Source organism: Lutzomyia longipalpis, chromosome 2 (genome assembly GCF_024334085.1).
Source record: "Lutzomyia longipalpis isolate SR_M1_2022 chromosome 2, ASM2433408v1".
Taxonomy (NCBI): Eukaryota; Metazoa; Arthropoda; class Insecta; order Diptera; family Psychodidae; genus Lutzomyia; species Lutzomyia longipalpis.
In genome coordinates, this window is record NC_074708.1 from 13,748,126 (window position 1) to 13,772,502 (window position 24,377).

General features: G+C 36.3%; 2 protein-coding genes across 11 annotated transcripts in view; one reads left to right on the forward strand and one right to left on the reverse strand.

Annotated features, from left to right (window-relative positions):
* LOC129790795 (glutaredoxin domain-containing cysteine-rich protein CG31559-like) overlaps positions 1 to 24,377 on the reverse strand; it is a 383,040-nt gene that overhangs the window by 135,967 nt on the left and 222,696 nt on the right. The window lies entirely within an intron of this gene.
* LOC129790783 (muscle-specific protein 300 kDa) overlaps positions 1 to 24,377 on the forward strand; it is a 79,996-nt gene that overhangs the window by 40,692 nt on the left and 14,927 nt on the right. For 5 of the 9 annotated variants that reach the window (XM_055828494.1, XM_055828495.1, XM_055828497.1 and 2 more), the window contains 6 exons: positions 3,221 to 3,526; positions 3,722 to 3,873; positions 6,260 to 7,442; positions 7,522 to 7,782; positions 9,856 to 22,908; positions 24,058 to 24,333. In XM_055828494.1, coding sequence (XP_055684469.1) covers positions 3,221 to 3,526; positions 3,722 to 3,873; positions 6,260 to 7,442; positions 7,522 to 7,782; positions 9,856 to 22,908; positions 24,058 to 24,333 — 15,231 coding nt within the window. Of the gene's footprint in view, positions 1 to 3,220; positions 3,527 to 3,721; positions 3,874 to 6,259; positions 7,443 to 7,521; positions 7,783 to 9,103; positions 9,489 to 9,855; positions 22,909 to 24,057; positions 24,334 to 24,377 lie in introns of those variants that run through there. The other 4 variants (XM_055828498.1, XM_055828502.1, XM_055828501.1 and 1 more) reach the window with 2 other exon arrangements.

A 24,377-nucleotide genomic window follows, 5' to 3' on the forward strand; every position in this document is an offset into this window, starting at 1 on the left:
TTGCCTACTAATTCTGCTCACAAATTAAATTACAACGCATAGACAGACCCATCCGCGTTGTGGTATACCAACTTTAATAACTGGACGCGTTATGATTGACTTTTATGTATCTTTCAATCGATTCAGCCGGCAGTGTTTGCGTTCTCTCAATGAATTAACGTTGTATTTGTTGTTATTCCTTTGCACACCGCATATACGGGAAATGTGGGTGTATCAATGTGGATGAATTTGAATTAAAATTGCTAATAAAATAAACAGCCGGTGATGCTTGCAAATATAATGATTCAATTTATCGACGAATGAAGTCATTGTTATATAAGAATTAAACGAAACATTCAAGTAAAAATTTATTATTTTTTTAAATTAAATGAAATTGTGAGGATGGAAAATTTTAAAATTCCTTAACATGTTGAGATATATGTGTACGTTGAAAATGATTTTTTTTACGCCACACGTAAAAAATTCCCTAAACCTTGTCAGCCGGGTAATTGTCAAACATTTTAAGATATTTTTACGGCGTATAAAAATGGGAATTGTGAGGGTTTTTATTTCAACATAAAAACCGTTAAATATCGTGTACAAAATGATTGTAAGACAAAGTCATTCTTGACGTAAAAAATTACCCGGCTGTACTATACAATGTCGACAATCTTTTGACGTGTTCATTGATATTAAAAAAACAAAGAATATTTTTTTTCATGTAATGTTTAAAAATGATATTTTCCCATAGAAATTTATTTCTACGCTGTATGTAAATGAGTTTTAAAAATGATCAGAAATTTCTCAGCTAAGTATTTTTTATAACATTCCATGACATTTTAAACAATGTATAAAAATATGAACTACGCAGTAAATTACTATGAATTAAGGTAAGCGGGTCTTTTCCCATCAGTTATCGTTTTAATACGCTGTAAAAAATTATTGCATAACATTTGTTTGACATCCTATTCGGCAAACAAATATTTGATTTTTTATCATAAAATTTTTAATATTTAGTAACGTAAAAATTATTTTCTTTATGAATATTTTACCTTAAAAAATAAAATCTATTTTGTAATCAAAAATCACTGAAAAGTTGAAAGGATTGTAAGTATTAGTCTAGCCAGCTGGGTAATATTTTTCTACGCTAGTGAATTTTTTACGCGGCGAATATAATTACTCCAGCCCTTAACGTGTTAAGAAAATAAAAACATTTACCTTCTTAACTGAATTATAACTAAAAAAAACTCTTAAATATTTTTAAAAAAAATCAAATGAAAAAGAATATCTTTAAAATAAAAAAAAATAACAAAGAACGTACTAAAATCGAATTAATTATTCGCCCTCAAAAGGAATTTTCGAATCTTTCTCAATATCTCTGCGGGGAGATAAATTCTTTACAACACTACGGCGCAATCAATGGGTTATTTGTGGGTTATTTCTTATCATTATTTGGAGAGAAATTTTATAAGCTTGAACCGCGTTGTTATTAATAAAACGTCTCTTGTTCCAATTTATAAAATACGCGCCTTTCCTTCAAGCCCGCCACAGGGATTTTTACACGCGAATTTAAAAATATTTTCATAAACTTTGTGCAAAAAAAGCTAATCGCGGGTTTTTGTGTGTGTTCGTTTCGGCAAAATTACCTAACAAGTGATTACAGAATATAAATGGACAAAGTGAAGAAAGCAAAAATCTTTTTTTAGGATGTAATCTTGCACCACAAAAAAAAGCCAAGTGCTCTTCACCTTGACCCCTTCTTGGGTGCGTCTTAAACATGCTTCCTATTGGATTTTCAAAAGAGGTAGAATAGTATAGGTAGTACCACCACCACACAATTAGTTCCGGCCATTAACTATTCCGCTCATGTTTCCGCAGACTTGCCAGATTCACTTTACAATTTGTAACTCTAAAAAAGTATTTTATTTAAATCACGTTGATTACGATGGCACGAAGAGCTCCATGAAGGTGAATTTCTTTGATTAATTTTTCATGCGGGATCATAAAAAATGTTTTTTTTTTAAGGGGTGTCAATTAGGGAGGAAAAAACAGAAGATTTCTTTTGCCTTTTGAACTGCAATAAAACGGCAAAAATGCGTAGAGGCTAAAAAGAGAAAAAAAATATGGTTTAACGTCTTGTCGGGAGAACTTATTCGAGAAATGATAATTTATTATTTCCATGAAGCGAAAATAATCTATGATGTCATCGCTGTGTCTTCACCTTCACTGTGCTGAAGTGGTTGGATCTTTTTATGTGTAGCACATTTTGTACAAATATGTATGAGTTTTTTTTTATTGTATATTCCCCTTTTGTGATAAATAAAATACTTGACCGTTTAGAGTTGGACACATTGTCTACATTTTACTTTTTTTTTGTAATAAATCGATTTTTGAGATTTAAGTTTTCTTTCAATATAACCGAAATGTTTAATTTTTCAAAACTTTTCTAAGGAAGAAAATTTATTATTTATTAGTTGACATTACATTTTTGTGTGTGTGAAAATCACGAGTTTTTTGTTTACTCACTCAAAAGTAAACAATGATGTAAAAATGTCTAGATGGAGGCGCTTTGTACCCACCAGGCGTCTCCACTGCAATTAAAATTCAACAATAAATAAACTAAAAGCCATAAAAATGAAGAATAATAAATAAGAAAATTAAACAATCTCAAAATTTCCAACTAAATCTCGAAGCGTAATAAAACATCGCGTCAACAATCCCACCTCAGGGTTAATACAAAGTTGAATTGAAACTCATCTGAAAGTGATTACGCGAGTTGTCGCGAGAATGGTTGTTGAAAATGAATTCATTCGATTTTATGTTTTGGTCACACACTTGAGCATTTTTTTTATGTGGACTTGAGTGTATCTGTAAAGAACACTCGCATGAGGCCAGTCGGTTTGTGGGCTCTGCCACAGTCACGAAAAGAGTTTAGTAGCAACCGGCAATTTGCCAAAAAACGTTGTGTAGAAGAAACGCGTGTAAATACTGTATAAAGATTTTTTTTATATCAATATTGAAGTTTTCTTTTAGCATTGTTAGAATAAAATTTTCTAGCCAAGAGTTTTGCTGACAGAGAGAGAGGAAGGAATCGATTGGAAGATTGTAATTTATTGTGGTTGAAATAATTGGACATTCTGTAGATTTCTCATTTATATGGAATAATCTTATCTCACAGAAAGAGAGAAGTTTGTTTTTCCTTTCGCGATATCGCCAATAAGTTAATTTTGGTTTTTTGCAGGCAAAATCCGTGGATGTTGATGCCCTGAATGAGAAGGCACAAATAATCAAAAGATTTGCCGATGCAGACAATTTGGAGAAGATTGAACGGCAACAGAGTAAAATTAATGAGAATTGGAATAATTTGATTGTGGATTTGAGACGCCGAAAGGAATTTATTGGGACACTTTTGGAAAATTGGGAGCAATTGGATAAGAAGGCGCACACCCTTGAGTCACAGCTGACACATATTGGGGAGCAATGTAAGCTCCTCGATCCTGTTGTACGATCGAGGAAGCAACTCGAGGATAGCGAAGCAACGCTTCAGGTGAGAAGAAAACACCATAGACGGACTTGTTTCACTTTTTCTTATGCCTTTAATTGGAAATTTAACGATCCATTCAGTGCGGAATAATTAGTTTTTGAGCACAATTCTCACAACATGTGTGTGTGGTGATGCATTAAAAGGTTCTTTTACATTTGATTAATATTTTATTTTCTCTCTCCCTTTACCACATTGCAGGATCTCGCAGTAAAAATTGACAATTGTCGTCCGTTGTGTGAAGACTTGGGTGAATTGGCGGACACTGTACTTGACTTGCTGCATAGGGTCAATCCTGCGTGTGCAAAGAGTGTCGAGGACACGGTGAAGACACTGAATGAGACGCATAAAACGTGAGTTATTTTGACGTTAATTTTTTTTCTTACAAAAAACATTAATTATTTAGCCATGGAACACAGTGTGGTGAGCATTTGGTGGCACGGTGTGCGCAAAAATTGGCTATGATCTCATGCAAATTTCAATTTATGTGCGACGAGTATGAGGCAAAAGAAGTAAAGAAACGCGATGAAAAAAAAAATGCTGAAAGTGAATCGCCATCTTCAAAGTCAATATTTACGGTGATGCTAAAACAGAATGACGATTTGCCACTGAAATCTCCAACAGCCCCACACTCTGTGGGCTCCTCATTCTCAGAAAAACAAATAGACAGAAGGCGAACAAAAATCAATTGTCGATGATCACATTTCTCGGGTGGAATGTCTCACTTCTCTCAAATTTTTCTCTTTAATTCTTTTTTTTTTCATTCGGACTTGAGAAGAGTTTGAACCTCGCTACCTTATGTAAGAATCATATTTTTCGCATTTTGTTCGATGGTGGAAAGAATTTAAAGCCGGAAGTTTACTTAAGTTTTTAATAGGTAGTTTTATTTTTAAATACATTTTCAACTGATTTCAATTATCTAAATTAGTTTTTTTTGTGGAAGTTTATTCATTCATGTTTAATTAATCAAAAATAGTTGATTAATTCAGTTTTTTTGCAATGAATCTCTTAAATCTTATTGAGAATTTGAGGATTCTTTCAAAGAGGAATTTTATTCTTCGTATTTCGCAATATTACAAAATGCTTTCAAAGTCATAAAAAAATCTTTAAAATATTTTGCGATTTTGTAAATTTTGATACAATCCATTTGACCTCAAATGTTGGATAAATAAAAATTTTTATGGCCTCAAAAAATAAATTGAAAAGATCTCAATGTTTGCTCTAAATCTTCACAATCTTATGCTCTTTTTCTGACCTGCAAATTAACCAAAACTTGGTTTTAAAAGTTCTTTCCTTTTCATGCAAAAATTTACCATAATAATCGAAACATTCAATTAAAGAAACTTTTTAAAATTAATCTTAAGCTTTTGAAAAGAAAATTCTTTAAAAGCTCAAAGATGAAAACTTTTGCACACCCTGTAAAATCTCTTGATAGCTTCTTTTCCTCAATACTTTGTGAGTCACACAGCTGTTTAAACGAGAGAATTCAATAAATTAGAATTCATTCTGTGCGAAAATTCGTACTTTGAGTCATTTCTTTTTGCTCACGCGTTGAGATTCACGCGGAGGGCGCGCACAAAATGTGTGTGCGATCTTTACACGCAAAAAAACGCGGTGTTTTGGTGGGGAATCTATTAATAAAGTCTGCAGCCACAATTAAAGATGTGAAAGAAGGAAAGAAGAAGTCGAATAGATATTTAAAATAAAGATCTTTTCATATGTTGCTCATACCAAACCAAAACGATTCGGTGACGATGATTTTCGTGCCGATGAGGTGAGGCACATGAGGAAGAACTTTTTGCCTCAATCATAACGTATTCGTCAATCACACTGGATGGCTGGAAATTACAACGAGCAGCACGTTGAAAGCAAAAGGATAGCAGATTCAAGGATTTTTGATAATTTCTGAGAGAGAGCAACGCGCAAGTGAAAGTGTTTGCAAAATCTGTGTACTAAAGTCGTTTTAAGTCAGGTGCCCCACATAAATATTTATATATTCTTCAAAATTACATAATTATCATTCTTTTTTTTTGCTTATGGTTAGCTCGCGCGACCTCCAAAGGGGAAAATATTTTTATGAAGAAGTTCTATCTAATGGAATTTGTGGCATAAATTTATTACTTTATCGTGTTGTGTCTATTTTTGTTCACTTTCCTCATGCGGCCAGGAGATATTTCTTCACTCTTTCTTGGGGGTTTAAGGATTTACGATGGGGGGCGTATTAAATGGGATTAAAATATGAAGTTTTTTTGCGCGCGCGACATGACTTCTCTTCCGTGCGCCGGTATATATATTTATTTTTTATCTTTGTAAAGGGATTGAAAGTGAAACTCTTTATATTTTTATGATCTTTGATATTGAAAGGGTGTATATCAATGAATTCCTCGAAATGTTGCTCAAGAATGCGATAAGAAAAAAAATCAAATTCTTTTGCAATTTTGTCTTAACATCAATAATCTATTGAAAGAAAATTAGTTTTAGAGTGGAGGGGAAGGTTGAAAAGATGATTTTGTGTATTTATAGATTGTGAGATCTGCACAGACAATTTTACGCATTACGTCAGATTTTCTTCGCTGAAAATTTCACTTGAGTTCTGTGAAGATCGCACGGAAAAGCGCACGTTTTGTTCTCTTCGACAAACACTTTTTTTGTATCTTTGGAAGCAAATATAAATTTCAAGTTTAAAAAAGAAGGAGCAAATTTATGTTTTTTTCTTTCTTTTTCTCAATCTCATTTCAGACTTCACAAACAAATAAAGGATCGTGTTAATAAGAATAAGGAAGCTCTCGAGTGGATAAAGAGGCAATTTTTGAATACAGTCGATTTGCAGAATCAACTGAGGGAGCTCAAGAGTCGCGTGGTGGAATTTTATGTCTTTGGGGAGAATCTCGAGCAGACTGAGAATAATTTGCGAGATTTGAGAAAGACATTGAGTGAGAAGGATAGCGAAGTGAAGAAGTTCATAAGGAATTTACGGGATAATTATACAAATTCACAAAACTTCGTCCCAACTGATATTGCGCAGGAGCTAACTGCATTGGAGCTCATGCTTGAGCAGGTGCACGAAGCAATGGAGGATAAGATGAGGGACTTTAAGAAGGCCCGCACTGTGCGTTCGGAGTATCTGACGAATGTGGATGAGATACAAAAATGGATTCAGGGGGCTGAGGATAAAATTAACAATCACGGCCTTGAGCCAGCACAATTTAAGGATATTCTGCAGAAATTAAATCAGGAACATGTTCTAGTCGGCGATAGACTCAACTATGTGCGCAAAAATGGCCAAGTGATAATTGATCATAGTCAAAGTGGTGAGGAGAAGGCAGTCATTGAGGCGACTGTGGATCAGCTGGCGAAGCAACTGGATCAAATTGGTGCCCTGCTGGCGGATAAGCGGAAGCAAGTTGAGAATACATTGGATGGGTGGTCGAGATTTTTGCATTTGTACCAACAAGTTATGGATTGGGTCAAGGAGAAGGGTTACTTCCTCTCGGAACCATTGGACATTGTTACCCTGCAGCAGGTGCGCCAAAAGGCGGCCGACTATGCGGTTGCAGTGAAGAGTGTGAAGCCAATTAATAAAAATCTCAGCGAAATGGATCGTGAATTGGAGCAAATCTCAGAGTTGACGACAGTCGGTGAGCTCCGGGATAAGTTGCAAGAGGCTGAGGATTCAAAGGCTGTTGTTGAGGGAAGACTGCTGGAGAGAAATGGACTGTTGCAGGAAACATGCGAAGAGTGGGAACAGTGTGAGCGAAAGCTCAAGGAGGTCCGTGGATGGATTGAGAAGACAAAGAGTCAACTTGAGTCACCGCAGCAACGAAAGAAACCACTGCGTGATCAATTGGGGATTCATGAGAAGACTTTAGCGGATATTTCAACGCAAAAGACCAAAATTCACATGTCCATCGAGAAACTTCAAGTAATACAAAGAGGAGAATTTTGCAGGTGATTTCTCAATTAACATTACGTTTTTTTCTCTTTCTTTTGCTCCTCTGCAGGTGCATTTCCGTGAACTCCCCAATGTTGACTCAAGAATCCTCGAAGGTGCCACGGAGATTGTGACCCAGTTGGATGAACTACGTGATCTAATACGCCAGCGTACGCGTCAAATTGAGGAGACACTTAATCAAATTGATTTGTATCAGCAAAACATTCAGACGCTACGGCAGAAAGTTATTCACGAAGAGCAACAACTGCGTCACATCCTATCACCCAGCTATTTGGCACATGAACGCGATCGTGCAGCCGCAGAGGAACAGGTGAGTTTGCACATTCCCTCTCTTTTTCAGTTTTTTTTTTACATACCACATCACACCCCTAAACATCATTGAACCATTTTCTCATCAGAAATCGTTTGAAAAAAAATCTCTTGAATATTTTTACCTAATAATTCTATATGAATCACAAAAATTCACAACTACACGCAGAGTATGAATTTTTATTTTATTATATTTAATTTATTTTTAATATTTCATTATTTTATTGCAAATGGCACGTGACTAGTTCATTGTAATGCCTTTTTGAAACAAAGATCGTGCGAAGAGTTTTGAATGGAAAATTGATATTTGAATTTTTGTGTTAAAAAAATCTTTTCTTTAAAAGTTCTGTTTCCCTTTTTTCATCAAAACGACGCTTTTACATATTTTTCATATATTTTAATACAAAGTGGATTAATTTATTTAGTTGTAAATGATTTTTTGGATCAATTAAAAAGTAAATAATGCATTAAAATTTAAATTATTTGTGTAGAAATCTCTGTAATGTACTTTAATCCATTTTGTATTGAAGAATTTCTTTTAAATCAAATTCATTTTTAATGTTGGAGAGTGTTTTCTGAAAGGAAACTTAATAGAAAATAATAAAAGAAATTCGAAGCTTATAAAGAAAAAAAAAGATACAAAAATTGATTCAAAAAATAAAATCTTATAAATAAATCCTTTCTAGAACACTTTCAAACTTAAAGAAAAAAAATATCCAAAATGAATCAAATTCCATTCTTCATCATTTTCATGAAAATCCTAAAATATCAATGCAATATTTTGCACATTGGTGATGGAAATGCATTGCAATTAAGCAACACACATGGCGTAGTTTAAATAAGAAAAATCTCTCTAAAAGCTTTATCTTCACAAAGTATAATTGAGTGGAATTTACATTATTTTTATGGGCTAAAGTAAAACACTTTTACACACAAGACACATAGGTTTTTCTTATCGCATTCTTTTTGTATTTTTAGAATTTTTATTTATGTTTATTTATTTTTTGTATTTTTGTTACACGTGTATCCTTCTCTCTCAATCACATCATTCCCGAACCTTTCGAAAAAATTAAAATATGCAAATGATTGAAAAATCATTTAATTAATTTACATCGAATGACCTACGTGTTATTGTGTAAACGGTGATATATTCTGGGTCTCTCTATGTCTTAATTCTTCCTCTGTCCACCCACCCCATGCCCTCACACTTACTAATATAAAAACAAAATAAATAAACTTAACACTCTCATTTGGTTTTGGGTGTTTCTGAACAAATAAATGCAACAAATGCATTAAATAAAAAATAAAATGGGTGTCTCTAGGCATGTCGGGAACGTATAAAATCTGTCCAAGTAAAGCTTAGTGCCCGCAATGAACGCATAAAGCTACTGATTCAGCGTGGAACACCAGATACTGAAATGCTTCTTGATACTTAGCTTTTAGTTTAATTTTTATTCTTATATTATTATCATGTTTTTATTCACTTTTTTTAATTTATGCTCTAGTCTCTCTCTTTTTTTTTAAATTTCCTTTTTATTCAAATAAATGTTCTCTCTTTTTTATATAAATTTATCCAAATAATTATCTTTAAAAAAATTTATATGTGTAGCACTTTTTTGAACCAAAAAAAAAAATCGCCAAAAAAGTTATCTTTCTTTTAAGTGAAGAACAAAAGAAGATAATAAAGAATCATTTCTTATATCAAAACTCGATGCTTTTCCTCTGTGTTTCTTGTTCGTATAATCATGCATCGGGAATCAGCTATTTATTAATTTTTTTTATTCTCAATGGGATGCAGGCAATATTCTCTTCGCAAATCACCATTTTTTAGCTATTCTCGCAAATCACCCCAAATGTCTCACAATGTCTCTCTCTCTCTCGCTATATATTTTATTACCTACATATTTTATGTTTTATGATAGTTCAAAAAAAATCGTCTCATCAAAAACATTCTGTCTCTCTCTTTAAAAAAAATAAATATAAATTTAATATTAAAATAAAATAAAAAAACAACATCAACACAATGTTACCGAAAGATTGTAATAATTGACATGGTGTTATGCCATCAACATAGGCACTGAGGACCTCCATTGAAGGAAGTCAACACAAAATTGACTCTTTCATCACGCTGATACGCCAACTGGACCCCTATATTAATTTACCAGTGGTGGTAGGATGGGAATCTGCACCGAGACCTACGTATGCTGATGTCCTGTTTGGACGTACGCAAAAGCAACCGCCGCCACAGCATGTTTATCCCCGTGAAATTGCACCGGTAGTACGTGAAGAAGTTGAGGTGCCGGTAGTTGTGCCGGCTACTGTGATGCCGTCACAGCCGGTAAAAGTGGACGTTATTGAGCAAGTGCCAAATGTTGTTGTTGTTGTGGAGGAGGAGAAGATGAAGAAAAGTGAAAAGGGGGTGAATGATGCTCAAATGGAAATTGTGCCAGAAATAGTTGTGCAGAAAACACAAGTGTCTGAACAATCTCGTCAATCGAGATCCCCAAATAGAGTGGTGGATGAGGCAAATATTATTGTGGGAACATCGGTTAATGTTGACTTACTCGGTGCAACGAGTTCAGTTCCACGTACTCGTTCGCGGAGTCCAATTTGGTCTCCCGGTAATACATCCTATGCCAATGTGCTAAAAGGTTTGGAAGTTAGTGATTCACCACACAGTGTGGGATTTGTGGAGAGTGCACCCATTGAGGCACCACGAGAAGCATCACCACGACCACCAAGGAGGAAGCATCAGGTGGAACAGAAGAGTTTCCAGCCATCCAGTGAGATGCAAACAACGAAGTGGTCTCCTTCTCATGACACCCCAGTCACACGAAGAGATGACAAGCCTCGAATAGATCTGGTGGCACCTGTGCCCGTGCACAGGGGTGCTGCTGCCAGGAAGAGCGATTCTGATTCTAGTCCTGAAATACAAAAGGATGATGCAGCGAAAAAGAAGCCCCAAAGAAAGAGTCGATCAAGGAATAAGAAAGATTACAAGGATAAGCCTCAGCAGCTTGATCAAGAATCTCCTCAACCGGAAATTCTGCAAGAAAAACCCGAAGGGATCAAGGCAATTGAGGAAATTTCTGCTGAGGAGCAATCATCTGTAGTAGAACCACAAAAACCATCACGAAAAAAATCCAAGAAACAGAAGAAAACTCAAGATGTTCAACCAACAACAGAAGAGCAGCTAATTATGAGAAAAATTACAATTATAAGGAAAAAGATCATTCGTCGCATTACAATTGTTGACGGTAGGCAGCACGTGAGTGAGGAAGTTGTGGAGGAGCCAGTAGAAGTGGAAGTATTGGGAGATGGCGTGCCCCCCACGCTAGATCCCGAGATTGTCACAATTGAGGAAACTCCCACGATGGAAAACACCAAGATTGATGACACCAATTTGGCAGTGCAACCACCCATTGGTGTTGTTGAACACATCACAAGAACCATTACGATTATTCGCAAAAAGATCATTCGCCACATTACGATTATTGATGGCAAGGAGCACGTTACTGAGGAGGTGATTGAAGAGCCCGTTGAAATGGAAGTGTCTGGGGAGGAAATCCCCTTCCTTGAGCCAGAAATTGTGCTTGTTGAGGAGAAATTGACGCAAAGTGAACCCATTCAAGACAGTATTTCAATGGATCCCGTCGCGGAAAGTTCTCACGCGAGTGTTCAAGTGGATGATTCACAGAAATCTAATGAAATTGTTGATAAAAATTATTTGAAATCAACTGATAATGCAACACAGCCGGAAATTGAAGTGCAAACAGTTGAAGAAATTACTGAGCTCACAAAGGCACCAGAACAAATAAAACATGCAGAAAATGAGGAAAAAACAATCACAGAAGAACCCAAGAAACCTCAGAGAGAGAAGGGGAAATCCAAGAAGAAAAAAGATAAGAAAGTTGAGGAAAAATCAGTGTTGGAACTCAAAGAACCCGTGGAAGGGCTCTCGGAACAAATCACGAAATTCGTGACAATAATAAAGAAGAAAATTATTCGACATGTGAGGATTGTTGATGGACAGGAGCAAGTCACAGAGGAGGTTGTTGAGGAACCAGCTCAAGTGGAAATTATTGGGGATGAATTACCAATGCTTGAGCCTGAAATTGTCACGTCGTACGTTGAGGAGAAAATTGAATTTAAACCAATATCTGAGTCAGAAATTGCTGATAGAAAATCTGTGTCTCCTCTACCTGAAATGCCCAAGGAAGGTGTTCTTAAACACCCAGAGGAAGGTATTGAGGATAAAAAGAAACCAAAACGGAAGAAGGATAAAAAGGTGAAAATTGCAGAAGTTCCAGAAATTCTGAATGAACCAAAAATTGAAGATCAATTTGTTGTGGAGGAATTGAGGGAAAGTTCAATTGTTGAGAAACTTGAAGAACCCAAAGAATCAGAAATTATTGCAAAGGACACTGTTGAGGAGAAGATTCCAGAGAAAGAAATTGAATCTGTTGAAAATGTTCAGCAAGATCAACATGTGTCTGAGAAAGAAATTCCTGCTGAAGTTCCTGTGGTTGAAGCACCATCTAAACCAGCTTATGCAGGACTTCCCCTTGACGATACTTCCGATGCATGGATGGATGCAGAAATTGTAATATCCGACGAAGAAGAAGAAGAACCAACAATGATTGACAAATTTCTGGAAAATCCAACACAGATTGAAATAGAAATTAAAGAAATCTCTCTTGTGGAAAAAGTGGTGGAGCAGCCAATTGCAGAAGATTCCGTAAATATGAATGAAGAAATGATTAAAGAGGCACCAATTGAAGCTCCAATGAATCCACCCCAAACTGAAGAAAATTTACAAACTTCCGATTCAGTGGAAAAAGAAAATGCAGAAACGCCTGCACAAGCGGATGGGCAAGATATAAGATGGGATAATGAGCAATTGGATTCGATTCCAGAAGGAGAGGAAACAGAAGATTTCCCCGCAATTTTACCAGAAGAAAAAACAGTCACACAGTCAATTGTTGATTTGGACAATAAGAAAGTCTTCGTGAAGAAGAAGCACGTGAAGAAAACTATAAAAATAGTTGATGGACAGGAACAGGTGACGGAGGAAATTGATGAAGAGCCAACAGAATATGAATTAACAGGTGAAGAAATTCCAGTATTTAGGGATGATTCTGTGACACTCGTGCACAAGGATCATCTTCAGGAATTCTCAAAAGCTTTCCCGGATGTACAGGAAAGTGAAGATGCTTCAATCATTCAAACAGTCGTGAGACAAGTGACACGAAAAGTTACGCGTCGCGTGACGAAGGTGATAAGAAATGTAACAATAATTGATGGCAAAGAGCATGTGTCGGAGGAGGTGATTGAAGTCCCGGAAGAAGTTGAAATAACCGAAGATGATCCTGAATATCAAACGGAAATTATTTCTGGGGATATGGAAAAGCCTCTGTGGAAGTATATTGTAATCCAGAGCCCAGAGGAGAATGTCGAAAGGACAATTGTGGTGAACAAAGTGAATGTGATTCGGAATATTGTAATTAAGGATGGGAAGAAATCTGTGATTGAGGAGCACATTGATGAGCCTGTTGAAATAAAAGTGACGCAGGAGGAAATGCCAATCTATGATGCCGAAATTATAATGCTAATTGAACAAAATGCCCCGGAAATAATTAAATCGCGAATCCCATACGGTGAGAATGAAGAGGTGGAGGATGTAATTGTTGAATTAACAGAGACAACCCCATCAGTTCTCTTTGAAGTCCCCGAAATACCTCATAAGCTAACCAATGGGAAAATTGAGAGTGATATTGTTGAGGAAGTTAAAGTGGAATCCGCCAAAATACTCGACGATGTGAATAATGAGGAGAAAACAGAGGGAAGTACGTCGAATTTAGAGTTCATTGTAACTAAATCATACAAGGTCAACCCTGAAGCATTTACGGGCAGTGAAGATCAAGTGGAGTTGGAGCCAATAGTTCTAGATGCCACCAGCCCAACGGAGAAGAGAAAGAAATCCGTACAATTCGACGACATCGTCACGGTGATCGCTGAGACATCTCAAAGTAGCGAGGCGGAAGATGTAAATCTCCTCGGGGAGAGAATGGCGCCAAAAATAAATGTGGGTCAGCTGAAAGAGGATTTGGATGTGGGCCAAAATGAAAGTGTACCAGAAATAGCCAGCTACATTGAACAACGTGAGACACAGCAAATTTTTATAGATCCAGTACCCTTCATGAGTGTGGAATTCCCGGAGATATGTGCAGAATTCACATTGGCAGCCGATTTGGCTGAAGATGAAAAGGTCGAGGTGCCAGAGGTGATCGATAGGGAGGAGTCTCAGCCAGTTAAAGATCAATTGATCAATCTACAGAATGTACACGCTGACTTGGCTAATGCAACAACGTACAATGCATTTTTGGATGCAGAACGTGAATTCTACAAGACGCAAAAACCACAAGAGAAACAAACATTGAGTCAACAAATAACAAAAATCATTACAATAATCAGGAAGAAAATTATTCGCCACGTAAAGATCGTTGATGGAAAGGAACAAGTGACTGAAGAGATCATTGAAGAGCCCGTTGATGTGGAAGTTGTAGGGGATGAAGTTCCAATTTTGGAACCAGAAATTGTAGTTTCTTATATTGAGGAAAAGATCGAAAGTCCTTCAGTTGAAAGTGAATTACTCATTCAAGAACCCGAAAAAGAAATCATCCAAGATTTGCCATTAGAATCCCAGGAAGAAAAAGAAGTTCTTCAAGACGTTCCAATCCCAGAGGTAACACAAAAAGAAGAAATAAAAATTGAGCTTATTCAGGAACCAGTTAAAGAAGAAAATATTCCAGAAGAAATTGAAACGGTACGAGAAACAATTTTCATTGAAAATTCTAAAACAGTGGAAATTGCAAGTGAAGAACCTACCAAACAAACAATTGAGATTACCACTAAAGAAGTTGTTGAAAAACTTCCCGAAATTGTTGAGGAATTCCTCTCTATTGCTGAAGAAGAAAAATTGGCACCTACTGAGGAGATTGCACAGCCTAAAGAGACTGTAGTAAAAGTCATCGAGAAGAGTGAAGAAAAAACTGAAATTGTAGAAGAAATTGCAAAAGAATTTGAACCATCTTCAGAGAAAATTATCCAAGATACTGTTTTGCATGAAAAGACAACAGTTTCACCTCTTGAAGTACCACACTTTGATGTTCTTTCCTTCAGTGAAGCTGAAAGAAATTACTACCTCTATTTGAATACAGCACAAAACATTCCCAAACAAATCGAAGAAACTGCTTTTACTGTCCCAGAAACAGATGAAGAAGAAGAGATCATTGTGATTGAAGAAAAAGAACCGGAAACAATTGTCAAGGATAATTCTGCAGCACTTAATATAACAAATGAATCAAGCTTTACTGAAAATGATCGTTCAATGGAGGAAATTGAAGTGAAACAAGTACCACAAATTGAGGAAACAATCCAGCAGCAGATGGAAGAAAAGCCTATGATTGCTAAACCTGAAGAACCAGAAATCAACGAAAAGATTGCTGAAGTCCAACAGATTCCCGAGAAGGAGGTTCCTGTTGTTGCTGAAGCTCCAGTGGCTGAAGCACCATCGAAACCAGCTTATGCAGGACTTCCTCTTGATGACACTTCCGATGACTGGATGGATGCGGAAATTGCATTCTCCGACGATGAAGAAGCATCTCTTCCCAGTCAATCTTCTCAGCAACCTCAAGAAAAAGTCATTCAAATTGTAACGATTATGAGAGAGAAGATAATTCGTCGAATTAAAATTATTAATGGACAAGAACAAGTCACTGAGGAAATTGTTAGAGAACCCATGGAAATTGAAGTAGTTGATGGAGACATTCCCGATTTTAAGCCAGAAATTGTGATAATTCAAGAGGGAGATGTTGTGGATCATGCTCCTAAATCTCATGAACCAATTGAGATAATTGATTTAACAACTGAAGAAGAAGAAGTCGTTGAACCGAAAATCCCTGAAAAGGAAGATGTAAAACCTGCAAAAGAAGAAATTTCCGTTTATCTCCAGAATCTTCAGGCTGATTTAGCTAACACTGCGACTTACAATGCATTTTTGGACGCTGAAAGAGATTTCTACAAGACACACAAGCCCCAAGAGAAACAAACAACAACTCAACAAATTACAAAGATCATCACAATCATCAGAAAGAAAATTATTCGCCACGTAAAGATCGTTGATGGAAAAGAACAAATCACTGAAGAGATCATTGAAGAGCCCGTTGAAGTGGAAGTAGTAGGGGATGAAGTTCCAATTTTGGAGCCAGAAATTGTGATTTCTTATGTTGAGGAAAAAATTGAGATAGCACCAAAGGAAGATTTCACAGAAAAAATTGAAGATCAACCAGTGAAAGAAATCGTTGAAATAATTGAAGAGAAAATTCCTGAAAAAGTCGACTTAATTGATTCAAATGCAAAACCAGAAACTGAAACCGATAAAAATGTCACAGAATCGGAAACACTTGTAATTAAAGAAAAAATAGAAGAACCGGAAATAATTAAAGATGAAAAAGTAATTAAAGACATAAAACCATCTGAAGATAAAATTGAGATTTTGGAAGAAATTAAAACAGAATCACAAGAAATTTGGCTTGAACCTCAGACTAAAGAAACTGTTGTGGAAACAGAAATAATTGTCAAAGAAATTGAAAAAGAGGCTCATGATATATCAGAAAAAGTTGAGGAAATTATTCCAGAAGAAATTGAATTAGCGCAAGAAGCAATTCCATTAGAAGAACCCAAAGTTGTTGAAACTCAACCTGAACAAAAAGATTCTGACCTACAGGTTGAAGAAATAATTCAAACTCCTACAGAAACTGAAACTGAATCAGTAGTTGAACAGATTAAACGCACAATTACGATCATTAGAAAGAGAATAATTAGGCACGTGACGATAGTTAATGGAAAGGAAAATATTACTGAAGAGGTGATTGAAGAGCCCGTTGAAGTGGAAGTTGTTGGTGAGGAAATTCCAATTCTTGAACCAGAAATTGAAATTAGGGAAATAAAAGAAGTTGAACCAGTCAAGGATATTGTCGAAGCTTTAATTCCATCGGAAGTAATTCCTGATGAGAAGATTGATGTGGAAATTCAACCACCCTCTGTGAAAGAAGAAGTCACAGTGACTGAGACTCTCAATGAAGATGGAACTAAAACTGAGACGATCGTGAGAGAAACTAAAGTGATCACAATCATTCGAAAGAGGATCATTCGTCACGTGGTAATTGTTGATGGGAAGGAAGAAGTGAGGGAGGAAGTGATTGAGGAGCCAGTTGAAATTGAAGTTTCTGGAGATGAGAACTTTTCCTTGGAGGACTATTTGCCTGAAGGTGAAGGATATGAAACGGTTGAGAATGTGACTGAACAAGTGATTAGATCTGGGAAGAAAATCATTCAGCATATTGAAATAATTGACGGGAAGGAGCACATAACAGAGGAAGTGATTGATTTACCTAAAGAGATTGAAATCATCGAACAATCATCTCCATCAGACACTTCTCTTGAAATTATTCCAAAGGAAGCCGTTGAGGAAATTCCACAAAAGGAAGTAGAATCGGAAAAAATAATAGAATCTGAAAAAGCGACTGAAGTCCAAGAAATTCCTGCTGTTGCTGAAGCTCCAGTGGCTGAAGCACCATCGAAACCAGCGTATGCAGGACTTCCTCTTGACGACACTTCCGATGCTTGGATGGATGTGGAAGAGATGACATTCTCAGATGATGAGCCAGAAATCCCCCAAAATGTTTCGAGTAAAGAAAATGATCGCTCTGTTGGGGAAATTGAAGTTGCAGCAACTTTACCTGTGGAAGAAAAACCAAAAGAAGTTGAAAAGTTGGAAGAAAAATTGCCTGAGGTGGAAATTCAACCAGAAATTTTAGTTGAAAGAACTCAATCTGTTGTTGAAATTGAAATTGGCGATTCAAAGATGTTGGATAAATTCCTGGAACAAGAAAGATTGGCTCATTTACCAAAAGACACGAAAGAGTCAAATCTCTCAGCAGATGCCAAGGAATTCGTCCCTCTTGTGAAAACAAAACCAACGGAAGAAAAATTACAAGAACAGCCGATTGAAGTGAAAGAAATACAGGAACCAGAGACTGAGGTGCAAATTGCTGAAGAATTAATTGACCAACCAATGGGGGTGGTGATTGATGAGAAACCTTCTGTGGTGGTGGAAGAAAAATCAATTCCACAGGAGCCTAAGAAGTCCCCTGAAGAGCAATTGCGTGAGAAAATGCTATTTGAGGAGAAGAAAAAGCAGAAACGTGAAAAACGTGGGAAAATTAAATCCACCGATGAGGTCAAGGCTGAATCGAGTTCACCTGAATTACTGAGGGATTCATCCTCAGAGAAATCATTTGAACACATTTCTGCATGGGGTCTTCCTGGTGATAAAACTTATGCCGAAGTTGTTGCAGAAAATTTGCCACGGGGTAGAGTTCCCCATAAATTGCGCCCTGAACGTCCTTCCAGGGAGGAAACCAGTGAGGATGATAGTCTCTTTACGCCCAAAACTCCTTCAGAAATATCACAAACAGAGGAACAAGTAATAGAGAGGGAGCCAGGAGAAGAAATCAAAGAGCTGGTAGTGACTCAAGAAGTTCCTAATTATGATGAAAATTTCAGTTGGTACGATGCAATTGTTGAACAAGAAAAATTAATTTCTTCTGCTCACCCAGAAGAACCTCAAACAATTGAAATTCCTGCTGAAAATATTCCTTCAGAGCCCCCAAAAGTTGTTGAGCAACCGAAACAAGAAGAAATATCTTCTCAACCAGAACAACCAAAATCTTGGGCTAGTATTGTAGGTTCTTTTGTTACCAATCTCTTTGATTCCTCATCAAAACCACCAGAAACTAAACCAACAGTATCGCATGAAAAAGTTCCGCAGGAGAAGGCAAGTAGTTCTGATAGTGCTAAATCATCATCAGATTCTGACGATAAGAAATTACCTAGTGGAGTTGGTAAAGAAAAGCCTGAAAAGAAAGCTCCTGCTAAGGAAGCAGAAGAAAAGAAGAAGCAGAAAAAGAAATCAAAAAAAGGAAAATTATCTGAAGAAAAGTCTCCAAGTGCTGAAAAAGTTGAAGACAATGATTGGATAATTTTATCTCCTCCAAGTGTTGAAGCTAATGTTGAGAAATCACCTGAACCTGAGCCTAAACCTCATGAAGAATTAATTCCTGAAAAAATTGAATCTAAGAAGGAAAAACAAAGAAAGAAGAAAGAGAAAAAATCAGCAACTCCAGAAATTAAATCTGAAGAAATTATTCAAGAACCCATCAAGATTGAAGAAATTACACAGCAAACCCCTTCAGTTGTGGAAGAAGTAAAAGAGGAGACACCTGAAGAAAAACCCTCAAAGAAGTCAAAGAAAAAGTCAAAGAAAAACAAAAAGGAACCAGAAAAACAACCTTCATCCGAGAGTTTTGAACAAGATTGGGTTGATTTGAGAAAATCCGAAGAACAAGAATCGCCTGAAGGGAAAATCCAACCTGAAGAAGAGATTAAAGTTACTAGAATTGTAACAATAATTCGTAAAAAAATTATTCGGTACATTATTGTTGAAAATGGCGTTGAACGTGTTAAAGAAGAAATTGTTGAGGAACCTGTTGAAGTAGAAGTTTCAGGAGATGAACTTCCAATTTTGGAACCTGAAATCGTTACAATTGATCAATCACCATCTGCCCCAGTAGATGAAGAACCATTCTTTGCTGATGAACCAACAAGAGAAATTTCTCCCATAAAAAGTGAAGAAATTCCTTCGCCGAAAACTGAAGAAATTACTTCGTTAAGAACTGAAGAATCTCCTCAAACTATTCCTCCTGAAACACAGTCATTACCCGATAAAATCACAGAACAAATCACACAGAAGATAACAATTACAAGGAAGAAAATTATTCGCTACATAACAATTATTGATGGAAAAGAGCAAGTTAATGAGGAAGTTGTTGAGGAACCTTTTGAGATTGAAATTGTTGGTGGAGAAATTCCAGTTTTGGAGCCCGAAATTATTGTTGTTAAAGAACTAGAACTAGAACCACTTTCTCGTGAAAAATTATCATCTGCCGAACCAGAGGAAACTTCCAAAACAGATGGTAAATTGGAAGTTGCCACGGAAATTGTGATTGCAGGATCTGCAGAAATTCCCATTGAAGCAGAACCAATTGTTGAAACTAAAGAAACCAAATCTGAGGAGTTACTCACGACTGTTGTGACTGATGCTCCACAAATTCCAAATGAAGACTCAGAAAAGCCCAAAAAGAAGAAGAACAAGAAAGATAAGAAAAAGAACGAGAAGTCTAAGGATGAATCTCCAGGAAAACCAGATAAAGATGTGCCAAAACTAGACGATAAACCACTATTGGAAGAAGACAAGAAAGTTGCTGATTTAGCTAATCCAGCAACTTACAACGCATTTTTGGATGCAGAGAGAGATTTCTACAAGACACAGAAACCACAAGAGAAATCAACAACAACTCAACAAATTACAAAGATCATCACAATAATTAGGAAGAAAATTATTCGCCACGTGAGGATCGTTGATGGTAAAGAACAAGTTACTGAAGAGATCATTGAAGAGCCCGTTGATGTGGAAGTTGTAGGGGATGAAGTTCCAATTTTGGAGCCAGAAATTGTGATTTCTTATGTTGAGAAAAAAGTTGAAAGTCCTTCAGTTGAAAGTGAATTACTCATTCAAGAACCTCAAAAGGAAATTATCCAAGATTTGCCATTAGAATCCCAGGAAGAAAAAGAAATTCTTCAAGACGTTCCAATCCCAGAGGTAACACAAAAGGAAGAAATAAAAATTGAGACGATTCAGAAACAAGTTAAAGCAGAAAATGTCCCAGAAGAAATTGAATTAGCGCAAGAAGCAATTCCATTAGAAGATCCCAAAGTTGTTGAAATTCAACCTGAACAAAAAGATTCTGACCTACAGGTTGAAGAAATAATTCAAACTCCTACAGAAACTCAAACTGAATCAGTAGTTGAACAGATTAAACGCACAATTACGATCATTAGAAAGAGAATAATTAGGCACGTGACGATAGTTAATGGAAAGGAAAATATTACTGAAGAGGTGATTGAAGAGCCCGTTGAAGTGGAAGTTGTTGGTGAGGAAATTCCTATTCTTGAACCAGAAATTGAAATTAGGGAAGTAAAAGAAGTTGAACCTGTAAAGGAAATTGTCGAAGCTTTAATTCCATCGGAAATTGTTCCTGATGAGAAGATTGATGTGGAAATTCAACCACCCTCTGTGAAGGAAGAAGTCACCGTGACAGAGACAGTCAATGATGATGGATCTAAAATTGAGACGATCGTGAGAGAAACTAAAGTAATCACAATCATTCGAAAGAGGATCATTCGTCACGTGGTAATTGTTGATGGGAAAGAAGAAGTGAGGGAGGAAGTGATTGAGGAGCCAGTTGAAATTGAAGTTTCTGGAGATGAGAACTTTTCCTTGGAGGACTATTTGCCTGAAGGTGAAGAATATGAAACGGTTGAGAATGTGACTGAGCAAGTGATTAGATCTGGGAAGAAAATCATTCAACATATTGAAATAATTGACGGGAAGGAGCACATAACAGAGGAAGTGATTGATTTACCTGAAGAGATTGAAATCATCGAACAATCATCTCCATCAGACACTTCTCTTGAAATTATTCCAAAGGAAGCCGTTGAGGAAATTCCACAAAAGGAAGTAGAATCGGAAAAAATAATAGAATCTGAAAAAGCGACTGAAGTCCAAGAAATTCCTGCTGTTGCTGAAGCTCCAGTGGCTGAAGCACCATCGAAACCAGCGTATGCAGGACTTCCTCTTGACGACACTTCCGATGCTTGGATGGACGTGGAAGAGATGACATTCTCAGACGATGAGCCAGAAATCCCCCAAAATGTTTCGAGTAAAGAAAATGATCGCTCTGTTGGGGAAATTGAAGTTGCAGCAACTTTACCTGTGGAAGAAAAACCAAAAGAAGTTGAAAAGTTGGAAGAAAAATTGCCTGAGGTGGAAATTCAACCAGACATTTTGGTTGAAAGATCTCAATCTGTTGTTGAAATCGAAATTGGTGATTCAAAGATGTTGGATAAATTCCTGGAACAAGAAAGATTGGCTCATTTACCAAAAGACACGAAAGAGTCAAATCTCTCAGCAGATGCGAAAGAATTTGTTCCAAAACCGGTAGAAGAAAAACAGATACAGGAGCAAATTCAAATTTTGGAAGAGAAGAAGGTTTATGCGGGACTTCCGCTTGATGAAACTTCGGATGATTGGATGATTGTTGAAGAAATGACTTTCTCAGATGAGGAAGAACCTTCCGAAACAGAGACTAAACCAGACACTTGTCCAGTTAAAGAGACAATTTCAGTGATTGAGGAGATTTCACATGATGTTTTACCACCAGCGAAAGAAAGTGTTCCAGTTGAAGTGTCGCGAGTTAATGTACATTTTGAGACAGATTTCTGGCCTAATAAGTATCTCTATGATGATGCTGAGGAAGCATTTGTAATTTCACAGAAAGCTCCTCAGGTGGATGTTGTTGATCCTGAATTGGTACTGAGACGTAATATACTGGAAGATTTGTCTCCAATTGTGGGGATTCCTTTGTTGTCTGATGCTGAATGCCTGTGGCAGACACTCTTGAGTAGGGAACGACCTAAGCAAGTAGTTGATGTTGAGGTTGATGAAGTTGCAAAGGAGGGCAAGGACGACGATGATGATGATGATGATGAGGATAAGGGTCGTTTGTCAGATTCCCAAGAACCACTGGTAGTTAATGTAGATGCACATGGGTCCATTACGAGGGAGACAAAGGGTCATTGGGATATCCCCAACGGTGGCAAATGGAGAGGGGAAAGCACATATCTGAGCATTGAAAGTACTGGTGATTACCCGGAGACAGCACATGAGAGTGAACAACACCCAATCCAATTGGAATCTACTACTAACATCACCCAAACTCCACCTCCTAGTCCCACACACACTCCCATCCTTGACAATCCTCCTGAATTCTTCCCACCAGAATCCCTTTCCCATGCAGGAATCTCTGATCGTATCATCGCACACAGTTCTGAGCCTTTAGTAGTGACCGAACCGACAGACATCTCCGTTCAAACGAACAAGAAGGTGAAGTCAAGTCTCTTGTGCAAACGCTATTTATTCACATATATTGAGTTTTTTTTATCTTAATGACGTCTAAATGCGAAATATTTATTTATTTAAAATATATAATAGCGAAAATGTCCAGTCCCTTTATGCTCCAATAATATCCTAATATTTTATTTTTTAGTAAAATTTTTATTCCCAGTAAACATAATTGTGTGATATGTAACATAGATTTATTATTGTAGGTAGTACACACCTTTTGAGATATTTTTTTTGTTAAAAAAAAAAGTACAAATTTTGATTAAATTTAATTCAAAGTAAATCTGCACTAAAGCTCCACCTTTGGATTGAATTTAATCATTCAAAACTTATTTAAAATTGTTGATGAATTTTACAAGGTTGAGCTTCAGTGCAAAATTAATTGAAACAGCTTAAAAAAAATAAGATTTAATTTATTCTTTTTGGCCACATTATTGTTTACTGGGAAGTTTTTATTCGCAAAAAAAGCAATGAAGAAGAAAAGAGAAAATTACAATCAGTTTCAACGAGGAATTACTCTTGATCATTTAATAGCGGCAAATTAGCATCAATTCTAATTTTAAATCATTGTAATGCCATCATGTTATTTACTCGAAACATTTTAATACCGCATTAAGTTCAATTTATCTTCTGCAAATGATTTTTATTTATAGAATGATTCAATGTTTTATTTTTTTTTAATGCGTGATCGGCTTTTTCTCTAGATAAATCCATTTTATCGTACAAAATAACATTTTGAAGAGTTAAAAAAAAAGAAATCCTTTCATAGATTTTCTTCCAGGATGCAGGAAACTGAATGTAATTTTGAGATGTTTCTAATTTTAGAATTTATTTTTGTTGTTTTAATTGGAAAATTATTTGAATCTTCGTGTTTGAATTTAACTAAACCCCTTCTTGTGCTAACATTCGTTGAAAAAATTATTTTTTTATGTCTCCAACTAAGCTCTATTTGGCCAAAAATTGTGGATGAAAAAAAAAATGATACAAATTCAAAATTTAATTAGATTTAATTCCTTTTGCATGTTCCTGGTTAAATGTTTCATGTTTGCCATTCAGCGCCATTTGAATGAGCTGAAATACAAAAAAGAATAATTCTTATTTTATTGATTTAATTTTGATTTTAATAAACAGGATGCGGTTGCGAGAGAAATTGATCAATTGCTGGCATCAATTGCGGGCACAGAGAGGGATCTTGTTAACTTGTCTAATGAGGATTTGGCAAAAATGCTTGAGAAGTTGAGAGAAATCTTGGAGGCACTCAAAACTCACGATACCGAAGCTTCTGCAATTAAGGAGAATGTCTCTGCTGATGAACCTGATCAGGAGGTTGATGCATCTCTCACGATGATTGATACGAAAATTGAGAAATTAGTTACAAGAGCTACGAAAGCTTTTGCTCTTGTTGAGGTAAATTTTCTTTTACATTCAAAAAGAAGATGAAGGAAATTCAA